This window comes from Theobroma cacao, chromosome 7, assembly GCF_053813885.1.
Source record: "Theobroma cacao isolate CCN51 chromosome 7, ASM5381388v1, whole genome shotgun sequence".
Classification (NCBI taxonomy): Eukaryota; Viridiplantae; Streptophyta; class Magnoliopsida; order Malvales; family Malvaceae; genus Theobroma; species Theobroma cacao.
The window spans coordinates 10,125,458-10,141,753 of record NC_142645.1 but is presented as its reverse complement, the minus strand read 5'-3'; the positions used below and the strand labels follow the sequence as shown (position 1 = coordinate 10,141,753).

At 30.0% G+C, this 16,296-nt stretch overlaps 1 protein-coding gene across 1 annotated transcript; it reads right to left on the bottom strand.

The window, feature by feature from the left end:
* Positions 1-3,669: 3,669 nt before the first annotated feature.
* LOC18594485 (LEAF RUST 10 DISEASE-RESISTANCE LOCUS RECEPTOR-LIKE PROTEIN KINASE-like 2.2) lies at positions 3,670-7,063 on the bottom strand. The gene is made up of 4 exons (XM_018124856.2): positions 6,177-7,063; positions 5,610-5,692; positions 5,474-5,500; positions 3,670-4,988 (listed from the first exon to the last, which is right to left on the bottom strand). Exons 1-4 carry the CDS (start codon positions 6,860-6,862, stop codon positions 3,853-3,855), a joined length of 1,932 nt encoding a protein of 643 aa, XP_017980345.2. The 5' UTR covers positions 6,863-7,063; the 3' UTR covers positions 3,670-3,852.
* Positions 7,064-16,296: the final 9,233 nt, after the last annotated feature.

Below are 16,296 nucleotides of genomic sequence, written 5' to 3'. Positions count from 1 at the left end.
GTTTATCAAACGCCTTAAACTGATTGCAAGGCCATTACTTATGAAATCCAAACTCTCAATTTCTGGTTGGGGACATGCCATTTTGCATGCAGCATCACTTGTACGCATCAGGCCAACAAGTTATCATAAATTATCTCCTATACAATTGGTTTATAGTCAGGAACCAAATATTTTTCATCTAAGAATTTTTGGATGTGCGGTATATGTTTCAATTGCTCCACCACAACGCACAAAGATGGGTCCTCAAAGGAGGTTAGAAATATATGTTGGATATGAATCTCCATCTATAATTAAATATTTAGAACCCTCAACAGGAGATTTATTCACTGCAAGGTTTGCTGATTGTCATTTTCATGAAAAAAATTGTCCAACATTAGAGGGAGAAAATAAGCAGTTGGAAAAGGAAATATCTTGGAATACATTATCATTAACTAGTTTTAATCCTCGCACAAATCAATGTGAACAAGAAGTTCAAAAGATAATTCATTTGCAAAATATAGTAAATCAATTGCCAGAAGCATTTACTGACCTACAAAGAGTAACTAAATCTCATATACCAATTGCAAATGCTCCAATCAGAATTGATGTAGGACAATCTATTGTTGCTAATGAGTCTAAGACACGTTAGAAGCGTGGAAGACCAATCGGTTCCAAAGATAAAAATCCTCAAAAAAGAAAAGGAGCAAATATTTAAAATGGTTAAGAAGAGGAAACAAAAACTCTAAAAGAAACCCCTGACATAATTTCAGAAAAAATTCAGGTACCTAAAATTAGTGAAAATGAAGAGATCTCAATAAATTATGTCATAACGGGAAAAAGATGAAACCGGAATGAAATAAACGTCAACGATAATTTTGCATATAATGTAGCGCTTAACATTATGAAAGAAAATGAGGATCTTGAACCTACATCTGTTGAAGAATGTAAATATAGAAATGATTGGTCAATGTGAAAAGACGCAATCAAAGTGGAATTAAATTCACTTGCAAAACGTGAAGTTTTTAGACCTGTAGTCTGTACACCAAATGGCGTAAAACCAGTGGGATATAAATGGGTATTTGTGCGAAAACGAAATGAGAAAGATGAGATTGTAAGATATAAAGCACGGCTTGTCACACAAGGTTTTACCCAAAAGCCTGGTATTGATTATGAAGAGACATATTCTCCTGCTGTGGATGCAATTACATTTCGATATTTAATTAGTCTGGCAATATATGAAAAACTTGAAATGCATTTAATGGATGTAGTTACAGCCTATTTATACGGCTCACTTGATAATGATATTTATATGAAAATCCCTGAAGGATTTAAGTTGCCTGAAGCACAAAATTTGAAATCTTGATAAATTTATTCGATCAAATTAAATAAATATTTATACGGATTAAAACAATCCGGACGCATGTGGTATAATCGCCTTAGTGAATATTTATCGAAAGAAGGCTATAAAAATGATCCTATATGCCCATGTGTTTTTATAAGGAGATTCGGATCTGAATTTGTGATAATTACTGTTTATGTTTATGATCTAAACACTATTGAAACTCCTGAAGAGTTATCAAAAGCCGTGGATTATTTAAGGAAAGAATTTGAGACGAAAGACCTTGGAAAAACAAAGTTTTGTTTGGGTCTTCAGATTGAACACTTGACAAATGGCATTTTTATCCATCAATCTAATTATATAGCGAAAGTGCTAATACGATTTTATATGGACAAAGCACATCCATTGAGTTCACCAATGGTTGTAAGATCATTAGATGTGGAAAAAGACCCTTTCCGACCTCGTGAGGATAATGAAGAACTTCTTGGTCCTGAAGTACCATATCTTAGTGCAATTGGAGCATTAATGTATCTTGCTAGCAATAAACGACCTAATATTTCATTTGTTGTGAATTTATTAGCAAGATATAGTTCTTCTCCAACTCGAAAACATTATAATGAAATTAAACATATACTTCGATATCTTCGAGAAACAATGGATATGGGCTTATATTATTCAAATGCATTAAAAACATATTTAATTGGTTATGCAGATGCAGGATAATTATCAGATCCACATAAAGCTCGATCCTAGATAGGTTATTTATTCACATATGGAGGTACGGCTATTTCATGGCGTTTTGTAAAGCAAACTATAGTTGCTACTTCTTCTAATCATGCAAAAATTTTATCAATTCATGAGGCAAGTCGTGAATGTGTCTGGTTAAGATCTGTAACTCAACATATTCGAGAGATGTGTGGTTTGTCAACCAAAAAAGAAATTCCAACAATATTATACGAGGATAATACTGCTTGCATAGCACAGTTAAAAAAAGAATACATTAAAGGCGATCGAACAAAACATATTTCGTCAAAATTCTTCTTCACTCATGACCTTCTAGAAAAGGGTGATATTAGTGTTCAACAAATTCGTTCAACTGACAATCTAGCAGATTTGTTTACTAAAGCCCTTCCTACTGCAACATTTGAAAAGTTTATACAAAACATTAGGATGCACCATTTTAAAGATCTTAAATAATGCAATTATCAGGGGGAGTAAAATACGCACTGTACTCTTTTCCTTCATCAAGGTTTTTCCCACTGGGTTTTTCTTGATATGGTTTTTAATGAGGCAGTATTTCATAAGCGTATTCTTGAAAAGAATTATGTACTCTTTTTCCTTCACTCTGATTTTTTTCCCATGAGGTTTTTTCCTTATAAGGTTTTAACGAGGTATATTCTTAATACAATAGATATTCAAGAGGGAGTGTTATGAATATTTTTGTGAATATCCATTTATTCTATCTATATCTAGATTTGATGTAAATTAGATTGGATTAGAATTTAATCCATCTAATCTCTAAGTGTTATCTTTATCTTGTAAATTCTATCAAGATAAGGGGGTTATTTGCTTATAAATAAGCTCCCTCAATTCATTTGTAAACACACACTTCAATAAGATCTCTTTTCTTCTCTCTAAATACTTTCTTTCTTTACTTGTTCTTTCAGTTATCATTATTTGTTCTTTTGAGTTATTTTTCATAACATGATTGAAATTTTTGTTAAAATTTTGAAAAAAAAAATTAAGTTGAAAATGTTTTACTTAAAAAATGAAAGAAAACTTTTTGTCCAAAAGAGTATAAATTCTTTTGACGTTCATATAAATAATTTAAATTTTGAGACGTTAGTTTTGTTGGAATTCAGTAAAAATCTAATAGAAATCTACCAAAAATCTAATACAACTTTATCCAAAATTCCTTAAAATTTTATAAAAATCTGTTGAATTTTCATTGGAAAATCAGAGAAATTTCATTGAAAATCTATCAAGATTCAGGTAGAAAGCGATCAAAAAATCGTTAAAATTTCATGTCTAACTAATAAATAAATGGTTCCATAATTTGTATAAATTAATAAACGTTTATTAGAATAAAAGAAAAGTAAGATTTTATTTCAACATAATGCTCATTTTAGAAGTAATAACACAACTTTTCTCATTTTCTATTCTCTTTTAAATCTTTGACATACTTGGACTTAAATCACAAAACAAAGGCAACCATTAGGGCCTGCCCTTTGTCTTGGAATTTAAATCTTATGGAGTTCTTGCTTCTTTTACCACTTTTTAATTTTTCTAACCCATATCTACAAAGAGAGGGAAGGTTAAGCTTAACAAAGGAAATAATAACATAGGTCAAATGAGCAAAATGAAGGATATATATTATGAAATAAAACACAAAATGGTATGAAAAAAAACACCCATAAAACAGAGCTAAAAATAGAGCAAAGTTTGGAAATTACAATATAAAATTCTAGAGAGATATGATTTTTTCTCTTTATCAAAGTACAAAGGTAATGTGATAAAATGAAAAGTTTCATAGCTTAGACTATATTTAAGCTAATTTCATTCGAAGAAATAAGTGATGAAGTTGGATCCTCACTTGGATTGTCATCAACATGATCCTCAGTTGATATTTCGAAAGGAAGTTGAAAAGGTTTGGGTGGCATTTGAAGGAGCTTAACATCTGTTTCAAGCATCTGCAAGACTTTGCTCATTGAAGGACGGTTATTAGGTGTCACTTGTATACACCAACAAGCTGTTATTATCATCTTCTTAACAATTATCTTTTCAACATCTGTAGCCTCTCCCAACTCAATGTCCTCTCCTTGATGAAATCGGCCATAAATCCATGAAGGGAAGTATCTTTGACTTAAATGTTCAGCAAATCGATTCAAATTCTTCCTTCTTCCCACCATTTCCATTAATAGCATTCCAAAACTATAAACATCAGCTTTGTACGAGATGCCTCCAATGTTTTTGTAAACCAATTCAGGAGCAATATATCCAATTGTGCCTCGTGCTGCAGTGAGTGATACAATGCTATCATCTACAGAATAGAGTTTAGCAAGATCGAAATCTGAAACTTTTGGGATAAAGTTCTCATCTAAAATTATATTGTGTGGCTTGATATCAAAATGTAGAATTTGCATGTCACATCCTTGATGTAAATATTCAATTCCTCGAGCCACCCCAAGCGCAATATCAAACATTTTTTGCCAACTCAAGGTAGTTTTATTTTCTTCTGCAAATATGATCTTATCTAGAGATCCATTAAGCATAAAGTCATAGAAAAGAGCTTGTTTTGATCCCTCCACACAAAATCCAATAAGTTTTGCCACATTAACATGATGAATTCTCCCGATTGTAGCAACTTCATTAATGAAATCTTGTCCGTCAGCTTTTGACTTACCCAATAACTTTATTGCTACAAAATGGCCACTACGAAGCTTTCCTTTAAACACTGAACCATAACCACCTTCACCTAATTTATCTCGAAAATTTTTAGTCATTCTTTTTATTTCACGATAAGAATACCTTATCGGCATTAAATCATTTTGACTTTGAAGAAACTCCTCAATCGTGTCATCCACAGATAAATGTCTTCTTCGCCATTTGTACGTAACAACTACGATCAAGCAACATATTCCCGGCAAAGCTCTTAATAAGATGACTCCTCCTTTTTAAAAAAAATAAATAAATTGGAACACATTAGTATATTTGAATGAAACTATTTTCGAAAGAAAAGTGATTATGTCTTGTATAGGGCAACTTAAGTGTTGTTATCTTTGGCCCAAACGAACTAATTTTATAACAGAATGGAAAAGTGTAAGATGCTTATTTTCATAAAGACAACAAAGAAAAAAGAAAAGAAAAGCTATCACGGGAATTGCCCAATAATTAAAAGTGTAATATAAAGCTTTCTCTCATAATTAAATAGTATAGTTTGAATATGATAAAGGAAATTAAATATTATAGCTGTAAAATTAAAATCATTAAAAAGCTTTATTCTTTTGTGAGTTTTAAGTGGGTACATTTATAAGCTGGTATGATCTAATAGCTCTTTAATAGTTTTTTTCACCAAAAAAATTTCAGTTATTTTATAAATGAAAACATTGATACTGCTCAATTTTGTGTATATGCAATAGCAGAGTTACAGCTTACCTGTTACTCCAAGACATATATTCGTGCCTGTAGAAAAATACCAAAACAAAACCGAAACACAATTATTTCCATATAAGGAACAAAAAGAGCAAATTCAATATAAAAACTACTTATGAAACCTGCAAATTAAGCTTACTTTCATCTCCATAATTTAGCCTATATGGGAGATTTTCTAAGCTGTATACATAGGCTTCCCAGGCATATAGCAACGAGTCCAATCTGGAATGTTCAAATAAAACAAAAATATCAGCAACTCAAATAAAAGGTTTACTTTGTACCTTGATTTGCATTTTTTGTATGTTTTTTGTTTTCTTTTTGCTAGGTAATAAGGTTATAGCCCACAAGCAGGACAGGGATTCGACCCCTTTACCTGAGCATTACCTTTCCCAAAGGACTGGGCTGGCTTGCGTCCATATACTGTTTAATTTCTTAATAAACTTTGTTTCGACATTGGCGGAGCAATAAATAAACAAAAGGAATTACTTTTTTTTTTCTTCACTCCATTGTTAAGGGAGTTTTCTCTATTCCCCTTTGCAGCAGGTCTCCCCTGCTTTATGTGAAGAATAAAATCAGTTAAAAAGAAGTGAAGTTTGAGCAAAACGTTAACGTTTTACTATTCAAAACATATAACAATTTTTTAACCATAATTTTTCCAACCTAACTCAGCCTAGGAAAATAGAATAAAATTATTGAAAATTCTTACATCACTTGAAGTTTATCCTCCGTGCAAGTGTACAGGAAATCATCTAAGTCCATCCATGACAGCTCAAAGCCCAGTAATAGTTTTTTGTAGATGTCCGAAGTAGACATGTTGCTGATGTTCTGTGACCCAACTGGAACCTGTGCTTCGACCGTGCAAAACTGATTGAAATCAACAGGCAGTGTTCCTTCATCTAAAAAATAAAAGTAGGTAGGTGGATGGGAAGAGCGATTGGGGCAACGAGAGGCATCAACATACAGAGAAGATTTCATCGGTGTCGTGCAATTTACAAGAGACATTATGCTCAGAGGGTCAGACGCTCTGTACGGTAGCTTGCATGTAGCATAAAACATACTGAAGCGAGGAAGGGAGCAATCATCCCTGCCCACATTCGCATCGACAACTTGTATGGTATAATTTCCATAAGAGATGTTTTGGACATAGAATCTCCCATGTTTCATGACCAAAGTGGTGCGGTTATTATTATCACACTCCAACTCATACCTATGGTCACCACACTTGGGAGTTTGGCTTGTTAATCGAAAAGGGTAGCTGATGTTAACGTCTCCACACAGAGTAAAACCGCAATCCTTGTTTCTTCTTCCGGCGATGCAAGCTTCCGGCAGTAGAAATAAAGCAAGGGCGGCCATGAGACCAAACCATGGAAGTTGTGCTTTTGGTTTTGGCATGCTAAAATTAATTTGGGTGGTTTGTTGATGAATAAAGCAGGGGGGGATCTGGGAGGGGAGAGGAAGTGTGGCATGTGTTGGGGTCGCTCTTGCTCCTTTTCTAATGTCGTGTTAAAGGGTCCTGGACTGGGGAGGCTTGTGGTGACTTTCCTAGTTCACACAATGAGTGCTGAGGGGAAAAGGAGTGTGGAATATAAGTACAACAGAAGGGAGATAAGGAAGAAGAAAAGTAGTGAGAAGAGAAAAGGGATCAAAGGAAGGTATAGGGGAAGAAAAGTGTATAAACAAATAAAATTTAATTTGCACGTGATAGGAAAATTAAAAACTAAAAATATTTAAGAAAAAAAAAGAATAAAATATAAAAAAATATGGACAGAGTGTGCGTGCATATATATATATATATATATATATATATATATATAATTTACTAGTTTGCGGATTATGATTTGATCAAATCTCTAATTAGTTAATATTTAAAGCTTAAGGACATGACATATATGTAAGTAAAATAAGATGAATTTCATAAAAAATAAAATTAAATAAATATTTTAAATAAATAATTATTTCCTTTAAAGCAAATAATAAAATATAACCAATTAAAATTCAATAAATAAATTTTTATATCATAAAACTCTGTGAATGCTAAATTACGTTACCATAATTTAACAAAAAAAAAAAACCCGTAGTTTTTCTCTTTTTTCCCAATCATAACTTTCATTCCTTTTTCCCTATGGTTGATTTGATTTTACAATGCATTGTAGGCAAGTATACGATAACAGGTGTATGTGACAAGGCCTACATCGAATATGAACACAAGCATGATTTTGAATGTGCATAGCATGGAGAGACAATCACAACGAAGGACTTACATGGCCAGTCTTTTGGGTAAAGTTACGGCACGCTTGTGGCAAGTCACATCCGGCTCCGAGTCACTTTAACTAAATTATGGTGTGAGGTCCCTGATGCGATGGCACGAGGAATTGACCGATAAAGCTGCACGCGGTGACACGCTGTTACACGGTGACGCTCTGTATTGAATCTTACCTAAAGGTCCCATTGATACTTGAAAAATGATTTATTAATAAAAATTTTTTATGTAAAATATTTTATAGAAAAAGTTAATATTTTTTGTTATTTAAATAAATTATCAAAAATATTTCTTATTATTTAGATCATTTTATAAAAAATATTTTTCATCATGATAGAGTTATTTAAGTGTTAAAATAATAAATAGAAATTGATTACAAAATAATACTGATATTTATTTTTTATTAATTTAAGATCAAAATTAAAAATAAAAATGAAAATAGACAAAATTAATAATGATATTTTGTAAAGCATTTAACTACATAATTGTAATAAAAACAAACTATAATTTTCAAAAAAAATTTTATCTTATCACTTTTTAAATCATAATTATAAAAATGAAATATTTATAAATTATATAACATATCAAAAACTTATATTTATAAATATGTATTCATTAAATGATGATCATTGAAATCTTTTTTATTATAATTATTAGTAAGATTTAAACCTATTATAAATGTGTATTCATCAAATGATGATTATTGAAATATTTTTTTATTATAATTATAAGTAAAATTTATTCCATTTATAAATATAAAATTTAATTGTATTGAATGGTTTCATTAAAAAATATTTTTTTGATTTTAATTGTGTTGTATAATTTAAATATTAATATTTTAAATTAATTTTTTTAAGTTAAATATATTTTATTTTTTAATATTTTAAATTAAATATTAATATTTATTAAACTTATACTCATAAACTTAATATAAAAGAGCTTTTGTTGTTCTCAGGAAAATGTCTTACGCATTTTAAGGACGTAAGACATTTTTCGTGGTTGATTCTATTGACTCATAAAATGTTTTACATCTGAAATTAATTCTCCATCTTCCAAACAAGTATAAATCCTAAAAACATTTTTCAAAAAATATTTTACTACAAAACAAAGGGATCTAAAATGTGTATTAAAGTGATATTGAATATATATATATATATATATTTTTTTTTTTTATTTCACTGAAAGGGTTAATCTCTCTAAGTATAGACTCATCTTTTTCACGATATATGCGACTAAATGCTTAATATGGTATTTAAATTTTTTAGTTTTTGTCAATTTAGAGTCAATTTTTAATTATAATAATCAAAGATCAAATGTTTTCGATTTTTTACAATTAAAGGCTAAAGTAAAAGGTATCTGATGCATGTAGGACACATGCATGATATGGACATTGACTTTGACATAGATTTTTGTCTTTGACGTGGCAAGTGAATTCAATTTTTGACAAATGACGCCATTTTGTCAAGGAAAAACGACTTTGTTTTCTCTTATTTGATTATTCTCATCAATTAAAATTTTCCATCATTTTGTTTTCCCACCATTTTAATTTTCCCACCATCAACCTAAATTACTCACACTTTGCCTCCTCTTCTCTCCGATCCACCTCACCTCTGTGATCGTTTTCCCTCTCCATCGTCTCATTATCCAACTGGGTATCTGTTGTCGTTAGCTTATTAGGCATCACCTGTTCGTGGGTTCCCATCGTCATGTAATATTTTAGCATTTGAGCAATTCGAAAATTAAAGAGAGATGAAACATCTTGTCTTGCAAGATACGGAATGGTAGGTTTGTTAGAAAATCTTTTCCATCACATCAAAATTGTTCAAGTTATGATGTAGTGTGTAACAACTTTTTCATCATAGCGGGTAACAATTAAATTTTTGAACCTAGTGTGTGACAACTAAATCTTCAATATGGCGTGCAACAACTAAGTCTTTAACATGATATGTAACAATTATATTTTTTAACATGACGTGTAATAATTAAATTTTCAACATGGCGTATAACAACTAAATTTTCAACATAACATGTAACAATTATTTCGAACATGATATGTAACAATTAAATTTTAAAGCATAACATGTAATACTATATTTTTCAACATGGCATTAATAACATTTTTTTCACAAAAACTAACAATAACATTTCCCAACATGTTATATAACAAATATTTAGAAAATTGTGTGTAACAACATCATTTTCTCAACATGCCATGAAACAACTTTTTCAACCATTGCGTTTAACAACACATTATACAAACTTGGCTTCTCACATATTTGCATATTATGAGGAAAAGTTCACAGGCACTCAAAAATCATACAAATCATGATATATCAACATTTCGTACAAATCATTAGCAACACTTCATACAAATCATTAATAAGTTAACATCTAATGGAAATGACTAACGCTTCGTATACAAAATCATCCACTAGACTGATAGGTTTAACTGTAAAGTGATGTGCTTCATTGAATTTTTAGCTCAATCGAGAGGAAGCCCAAGACTTGCGAGGCGTGGAAGCTTTGGTGCCTTGCTCATGTCATTCATGGAAACAACGCTGGAGCATGTCTCTAATGAACTCGATCAGAACGATGATTGGCATTTGTCTTGCATACTTCATATATGAGTTAACAAATTCCATAATGTTCGATATCATAAATTAGTATCACCTTACCAGTGATCATGCACGTGTCCATCTCTGAGGAGAAAAGAGTTGGATTGGAGAGGAGATGAAGCAAAACAAGTGAAATTAGGAGAAAATTAAGCGTAAGATTTAGATTAAAATGACACCATTTGGATAACATGCCAAGTCAACTACTATATCATCAATTCAAGCAATTTTCTGTCACGTGTGATACACTCTTCATCCACTTGTTAATTTAACCTATAATTATAAAGAATCAAAAATATTTAGTCCTTGATTTTTACAATGGAAACATTTAGTCTTTAATTAAAAAAATGTCCAAACGTTCAGTCTCAATTTTAGCATTTAACCCAACATATGCATATGCACACTCAAATGAAGGAATGAAAATAGGAACAACTGTTTTCGGAGAATCTGTTCTCCAATTAGCCTGTTGGTTTACTTAACCTTTGAGACAAATGAGAATTAAATGCAAACATAAGAAGCCGGTGGATATACTTTACAAGTAGAACCCACATTTAACACTTTTTGAACAAGGTGGAAACTGCTTTGCACCATCAGCTACTTTTCCCCACAACTTGGTGGAGGCAGCCCTTTTGGGCTGATTAAAGGTTTCTCTATTATCGTTATCAAGTGAGCTTCTTTTAACATTGCAATTATATCAACTGAGTCGCATTCTCAATAGACACCCATTACCTCATTGACACATGGACAAGCTAAATTTATGTGTCTTTTTTATGTCCAATCTTAGGCTAAATAATAATAAATAACTTTGCTTTTACCTGAATTTATCCAATTTTTTATTAATGTAAGATAAGTAAATTTTTTTTTATAAATGAAAAAGTAATTATAATAAAAATGTTACGCAATTAATTAAAATAAAATATGATAAATCTCATATCAATAAAAAATTTTAAAATTAAAAATATATCTGTGACAAAATAAATCTTACTCTCTTAATTTATAATCTTAGCAAAACGAAATGATTTTACAAATTTCCAGCAAGTGATGATCATTTTTTCCATTCTGGTACGTGGGGTTTGTTTTGTTTATTACTTAAAAATAGTTACTTATAAAATAAAATAAAATATTTTTGAATAATATATATATGTGTAATGGGTTGGCACGCTTTTGATAAAGATGACAAATAATTAGACAGCCATGAGCCACAACGTGCCTAATTTGTCTTCTTCTTCACATTTTTTTTTTTAATTTGCATGAAAAAGTTGGGTATGAGAGGAGCTTTTCCACCCTAAAAGGACTTTGACCTGTAAATCACTTCTTATTATTCTTCTACTTCCTTATTTTGCATACTCCTTAGCCCTAGAGCTTCTCTTTTTTTATTTATTTATTTTTTGAATTCACCCTTTCTTTGTCAAAATTCTTCGCAAACCTCGCACAAATCTATTCACTTGCATAAAAAAAAGATTTTTATGAAATTTTTTATTGGACAAAGTCAAAATTCTGTTGTAAGATTATTTTCTTAAGGATCTTTCATAAAAATTCAGTAAAAAAATAATATTGAAAATGCTTTACATCAAAAATGAAAAAAAAAAATTCATCTCCAATGAAAACGTATAAATGCTGTAGAATTTCATTTAAATAATTTAACTTTAAGATGTTAGTTTTGTTAAAATTTTATAAAAAATCTGATAGAATTTTATCGAAAATTTGATATAGTTTTATCAAAATTTTATTTAAATTCTTATAAGAAATTATCGAAATTTTTTGGGCGGTTTGTTCATGAATAATGCAGGGGGGATCTGGAAGGGGAGAGGAAGTGTGTGGCATGTGTCGGGGTCTCTCTAACTCCTTTTCTAATGTCGTGTTAAAGGGTACTGGTCTGGGGAGGCTTGTCGTGACTTTCCTGGTTCACACAATGAGTGCTGAGGGGAGAAGGATAGTGGAAAATAAGTACAACAGAAGGGAGAGAAGAGAGAAGACAAGTAGTGAGAAGCGACAAGGGAGGAGGAAAGGAAAGGGAGGTATACGGTAAGAAAAGTGTATAAGCAAATAAAATTTAATTTGCACATAATAGGAAAATTAAAATTTAAAATATATTTAGGAAAAAGATGAATAAAAAATAAAAAAGATATGGAGGGAGTATATATATATATATATATATATATATTTGATATACTAGTTTGTGAATTATGATTTGATCAAATCTCTAATTAGTTAATATTTAAAACATATGGACATGAAATATATGTAAGTAAAATAAGATGAATTCCATAAAAATAAAATTAAATAAATATTTTATACTAAAATAATCATTTCCTTTGAAGAAAATAATAAAATATAACCAATTAAAATTCAATAAATAAATTTTTATATCATAAAACTATGTGAATGCTAAATTACGTTAACATAATTTAGCAAAAAAAAAAACCCATAGTTTTTCTCTTTTCTCCCAATTATAACTTTCATTCCTTTTCCCTATCATTGATTTGATTTTAAAATGCATTGTAGGCAAGTATACGATAAGAGGTGTATGTGACGAGCCTACATCGAATACGAATACAAGCATAATTTTGAATGTGCATAGCATAGAGAGACAATCACATAGAAAGATTTACAAGGCCACTCTTTTGGGTAAAGGTACTGCAAGCTTGTGGAAGTCACATCCGACTCCGAGCCCCTTTAACCAAATTGTGGTGTGAGGTCCTTGATGCGATGGTGCGAGGAATTGACCGATAAAGCTGCACGCGGTGACACGCTGTTACACGGTGACGTTCCGTACTGAATCTTATCTAAGGGTCTATTTGATACTTGAAAAATGACTTATTGATTAAATTTTTTTTATATAAAATATTTTATAGACAATTTTAATATTTTTTATTATTTATATAAATTATCAAAAATATTTATCAATTGTATAAAATATCAAAAACATATATTTATAAATATATATTTATTAAATGATGATTATTAAAATATTTTTTATTATAATTATTAATAAGATTTAAACCTATTATAAATATGTATTCATCAAATGATGATTATTGAATTTTTTTATTATAATTATAAGTAAAATTTATTTTATTTATAAATATAAAATTTAATTGTATTGAATGGTTTCATTAAAAAAATATTTTTTATTTTTAATTGTGTTGTATAATTTAAATATTAATATTTTAAATTAATTTTTTAAAAGTTAAATATTTTTATTTTTATTTTTTAATATTTTAAATTAAATATAAATATTCATTAAATTTATACTCATAAACTTAATATAAAAGTGCTTTTGTTGTTCTTTTAAAAATGTCTTACGCCTTTCAAGGACCTAAGACATTTTTTATTGTTAACTCTATTAACTCGTAAAATGTTTTACATCCGGAATTAATTTTTCGTCTTCCAAACAAGTATAAATCCTAACAACGTTTTTCGAAAAATATTTTACTGTAAAACAAACGAATCCAAAATGTGTATTAAAGTAATATTAAATATATATATATATTTATTTCACTGAAAGGGTTAATCTCTTTAAGTAGAGACTCATCTTTTTCACGATATATGCGACTAAATACTTAATTTGGTATTTAAATTTTTTAGTTTTTGTCAATTTAGAGTCAAAATTTTCAATTATAATAATCAAAGATCAAACGTTTTCAGTTTTTTACAATTAAAGGTTAAAATGAGAGGTATCAGATGCATGTAGGACACATGCATGATGTGAACGTTGACTTTGACTTAGATTTTTGTCTTTGACATGGCAAGTGAATTTAATTTTTGACAAACGACGCCATTTTGTCTAGGAAAAACGATTTCGTTTTCCCCTATTTGATTATTCCCATCATTTCGTTTTTCCCACCATTTTAATTTGCCCACCATCAATCCAAATTACCCACACTTTGCCTCTTTTTCTCCTCGATCCACCTCACCTCTATGATCGTTTCCCTCTTTATCATCTCATCATCCAAATGGGTATCTGTCGTCGTTAACTTACTAGGCATCGCTTGTTCGGTTCCCATCGTCATGTAATATTTTAGCGTTTGAGCAATTCAAAAATTAAAGAGAGATGAAACATTGTGTCGTGTAAGATACAGAATGATAATTTAGTTAGAAAATCTTTTCCAAACTGTTTTAATTATGATGTGATGTATAACAACTTTTTCATCATAGCATGTAACAATTAAATTTTTTAACATGGTGTGTAGTAACTAAATTTTCAACATAGCATGTAACAACTAAGTCTTTAACATAGTGTGTAACAACTATATTTTTCAATATGACGTGTAACAATTAAATTTTTAACATGACGTGTAACAATTAAAATTTCAACATAACATATAACAACTAAATTTTAAAACATGACATATAACATTATATTTTTCAACATGGCGTTAATAACATTTTTTCCATGAAAGTAACAATAACATTTCCCAGCATGCTATGTAACAAATATTTAGAAACTTGTGTGTAACAACATCATTTTTTTAACATGCCATGAAACAACTTTTTCGACCATGGCATTTAACGACATATTATATAAGGTTGGCCTCTCTCAAATTTGTACATTCTGAGGAGAAGTTCAAAGATACCTAAAAATCATACAAATCATGATATATCAACATTTCATACAAATCATTAACAACACTTTAGACAAATCATTAATAAGTTAATATCTAATGGAAACGACTAACACTTCATATACAAATCATCCACTCGATTGATAGGCTTAACTGTAAAGCGATGTGCTTCATTGAATTTTTGGCTCAATCGAGAGGTAGCCCAAGACCTACGAGGCATGAAAGCTTTGGCCCCTTGGTCATGTCGTTCATGGAAATAACGCCGGAACATGTCTCTAATGAACTTGATCAGAACGGTGATTAACATTTGTCTTGCATATTTCATACATGAGTTAACACATTCCATAATGTTCGATGTCATAAGTTGGTATTGCCTTACCAGTGATCATGTATGTGCCCATCTCTGAGGAGAAGAGTGTTGGATTGAAGAGGAGATAAAGTAGAATAAGTGAAATTAGGAGAAAATTAAGCGTAAGATTTAGATCAAAATGATACCGTTTGAATAACATGCCAAATTAGCTACTATATCATCAACTCAAATAATTTTTTGTCGCGTGTGATACACTTTTCATCCACTTGTCAGCTTAACTCTTAATTGTAAAGAATTGAAAATGTTTAGTCCTTAATTATTACAATTGAAACGCTTAGTCCTTAATTACAAAAATATCCAAACATTTAGTCTCAATTTAAGCATTTAGCCCAACACATGCATATGCACACACTCAATCGAAGGAATGAAAATAGGAACAACTGTTTTTTGAGAATCTGTTCTCTAATTAGCCTATTGGTTTAATTAACCTTTGAGACAAATGAGAATTACATGCATAAGAAGCCGGTGGACATACTTTACGAGTAGAACCCACATTTAACACTTTTTGAACAAGTTAGAAACTACTTTGCACCATCAGCTACTTTTCCTTACAACTTGGTGGAGCCAGCTTCTATGAGAGCTGATTAAAAGTTTTACCCCATTATCGTTCTCAAGCGAGCTTCTTTTAACATTGCAATTATATCAACTGAATCTCATTCTCAATAGACACCCATTACCTCATTGACCCATGGACAAGCTGAATTTATGTGTCTTTTTTATATCTAATATTAGGCTAAATAATAAAAAATAATTTTTCTTGTACTCAAGTTTATTCAATTTTTCATTAGTGTAAGATAAGTGAATTTTTTTTTATAAATGAGAAAGTAATTATAAGAAAAATATTACATAATTAGATAAAATAAAATATCATGAATCTCATATTAATAAAAAAATTTTTAAATTAAAAATATAACTTGTGATAAAATAAATCTTATTCTCTTAATTTATAATCTTAGCAAAACGAAATGATTCCACAAATTTCCAGCAAGTGATGATCACCTTTTCCATTCTGGTACTTG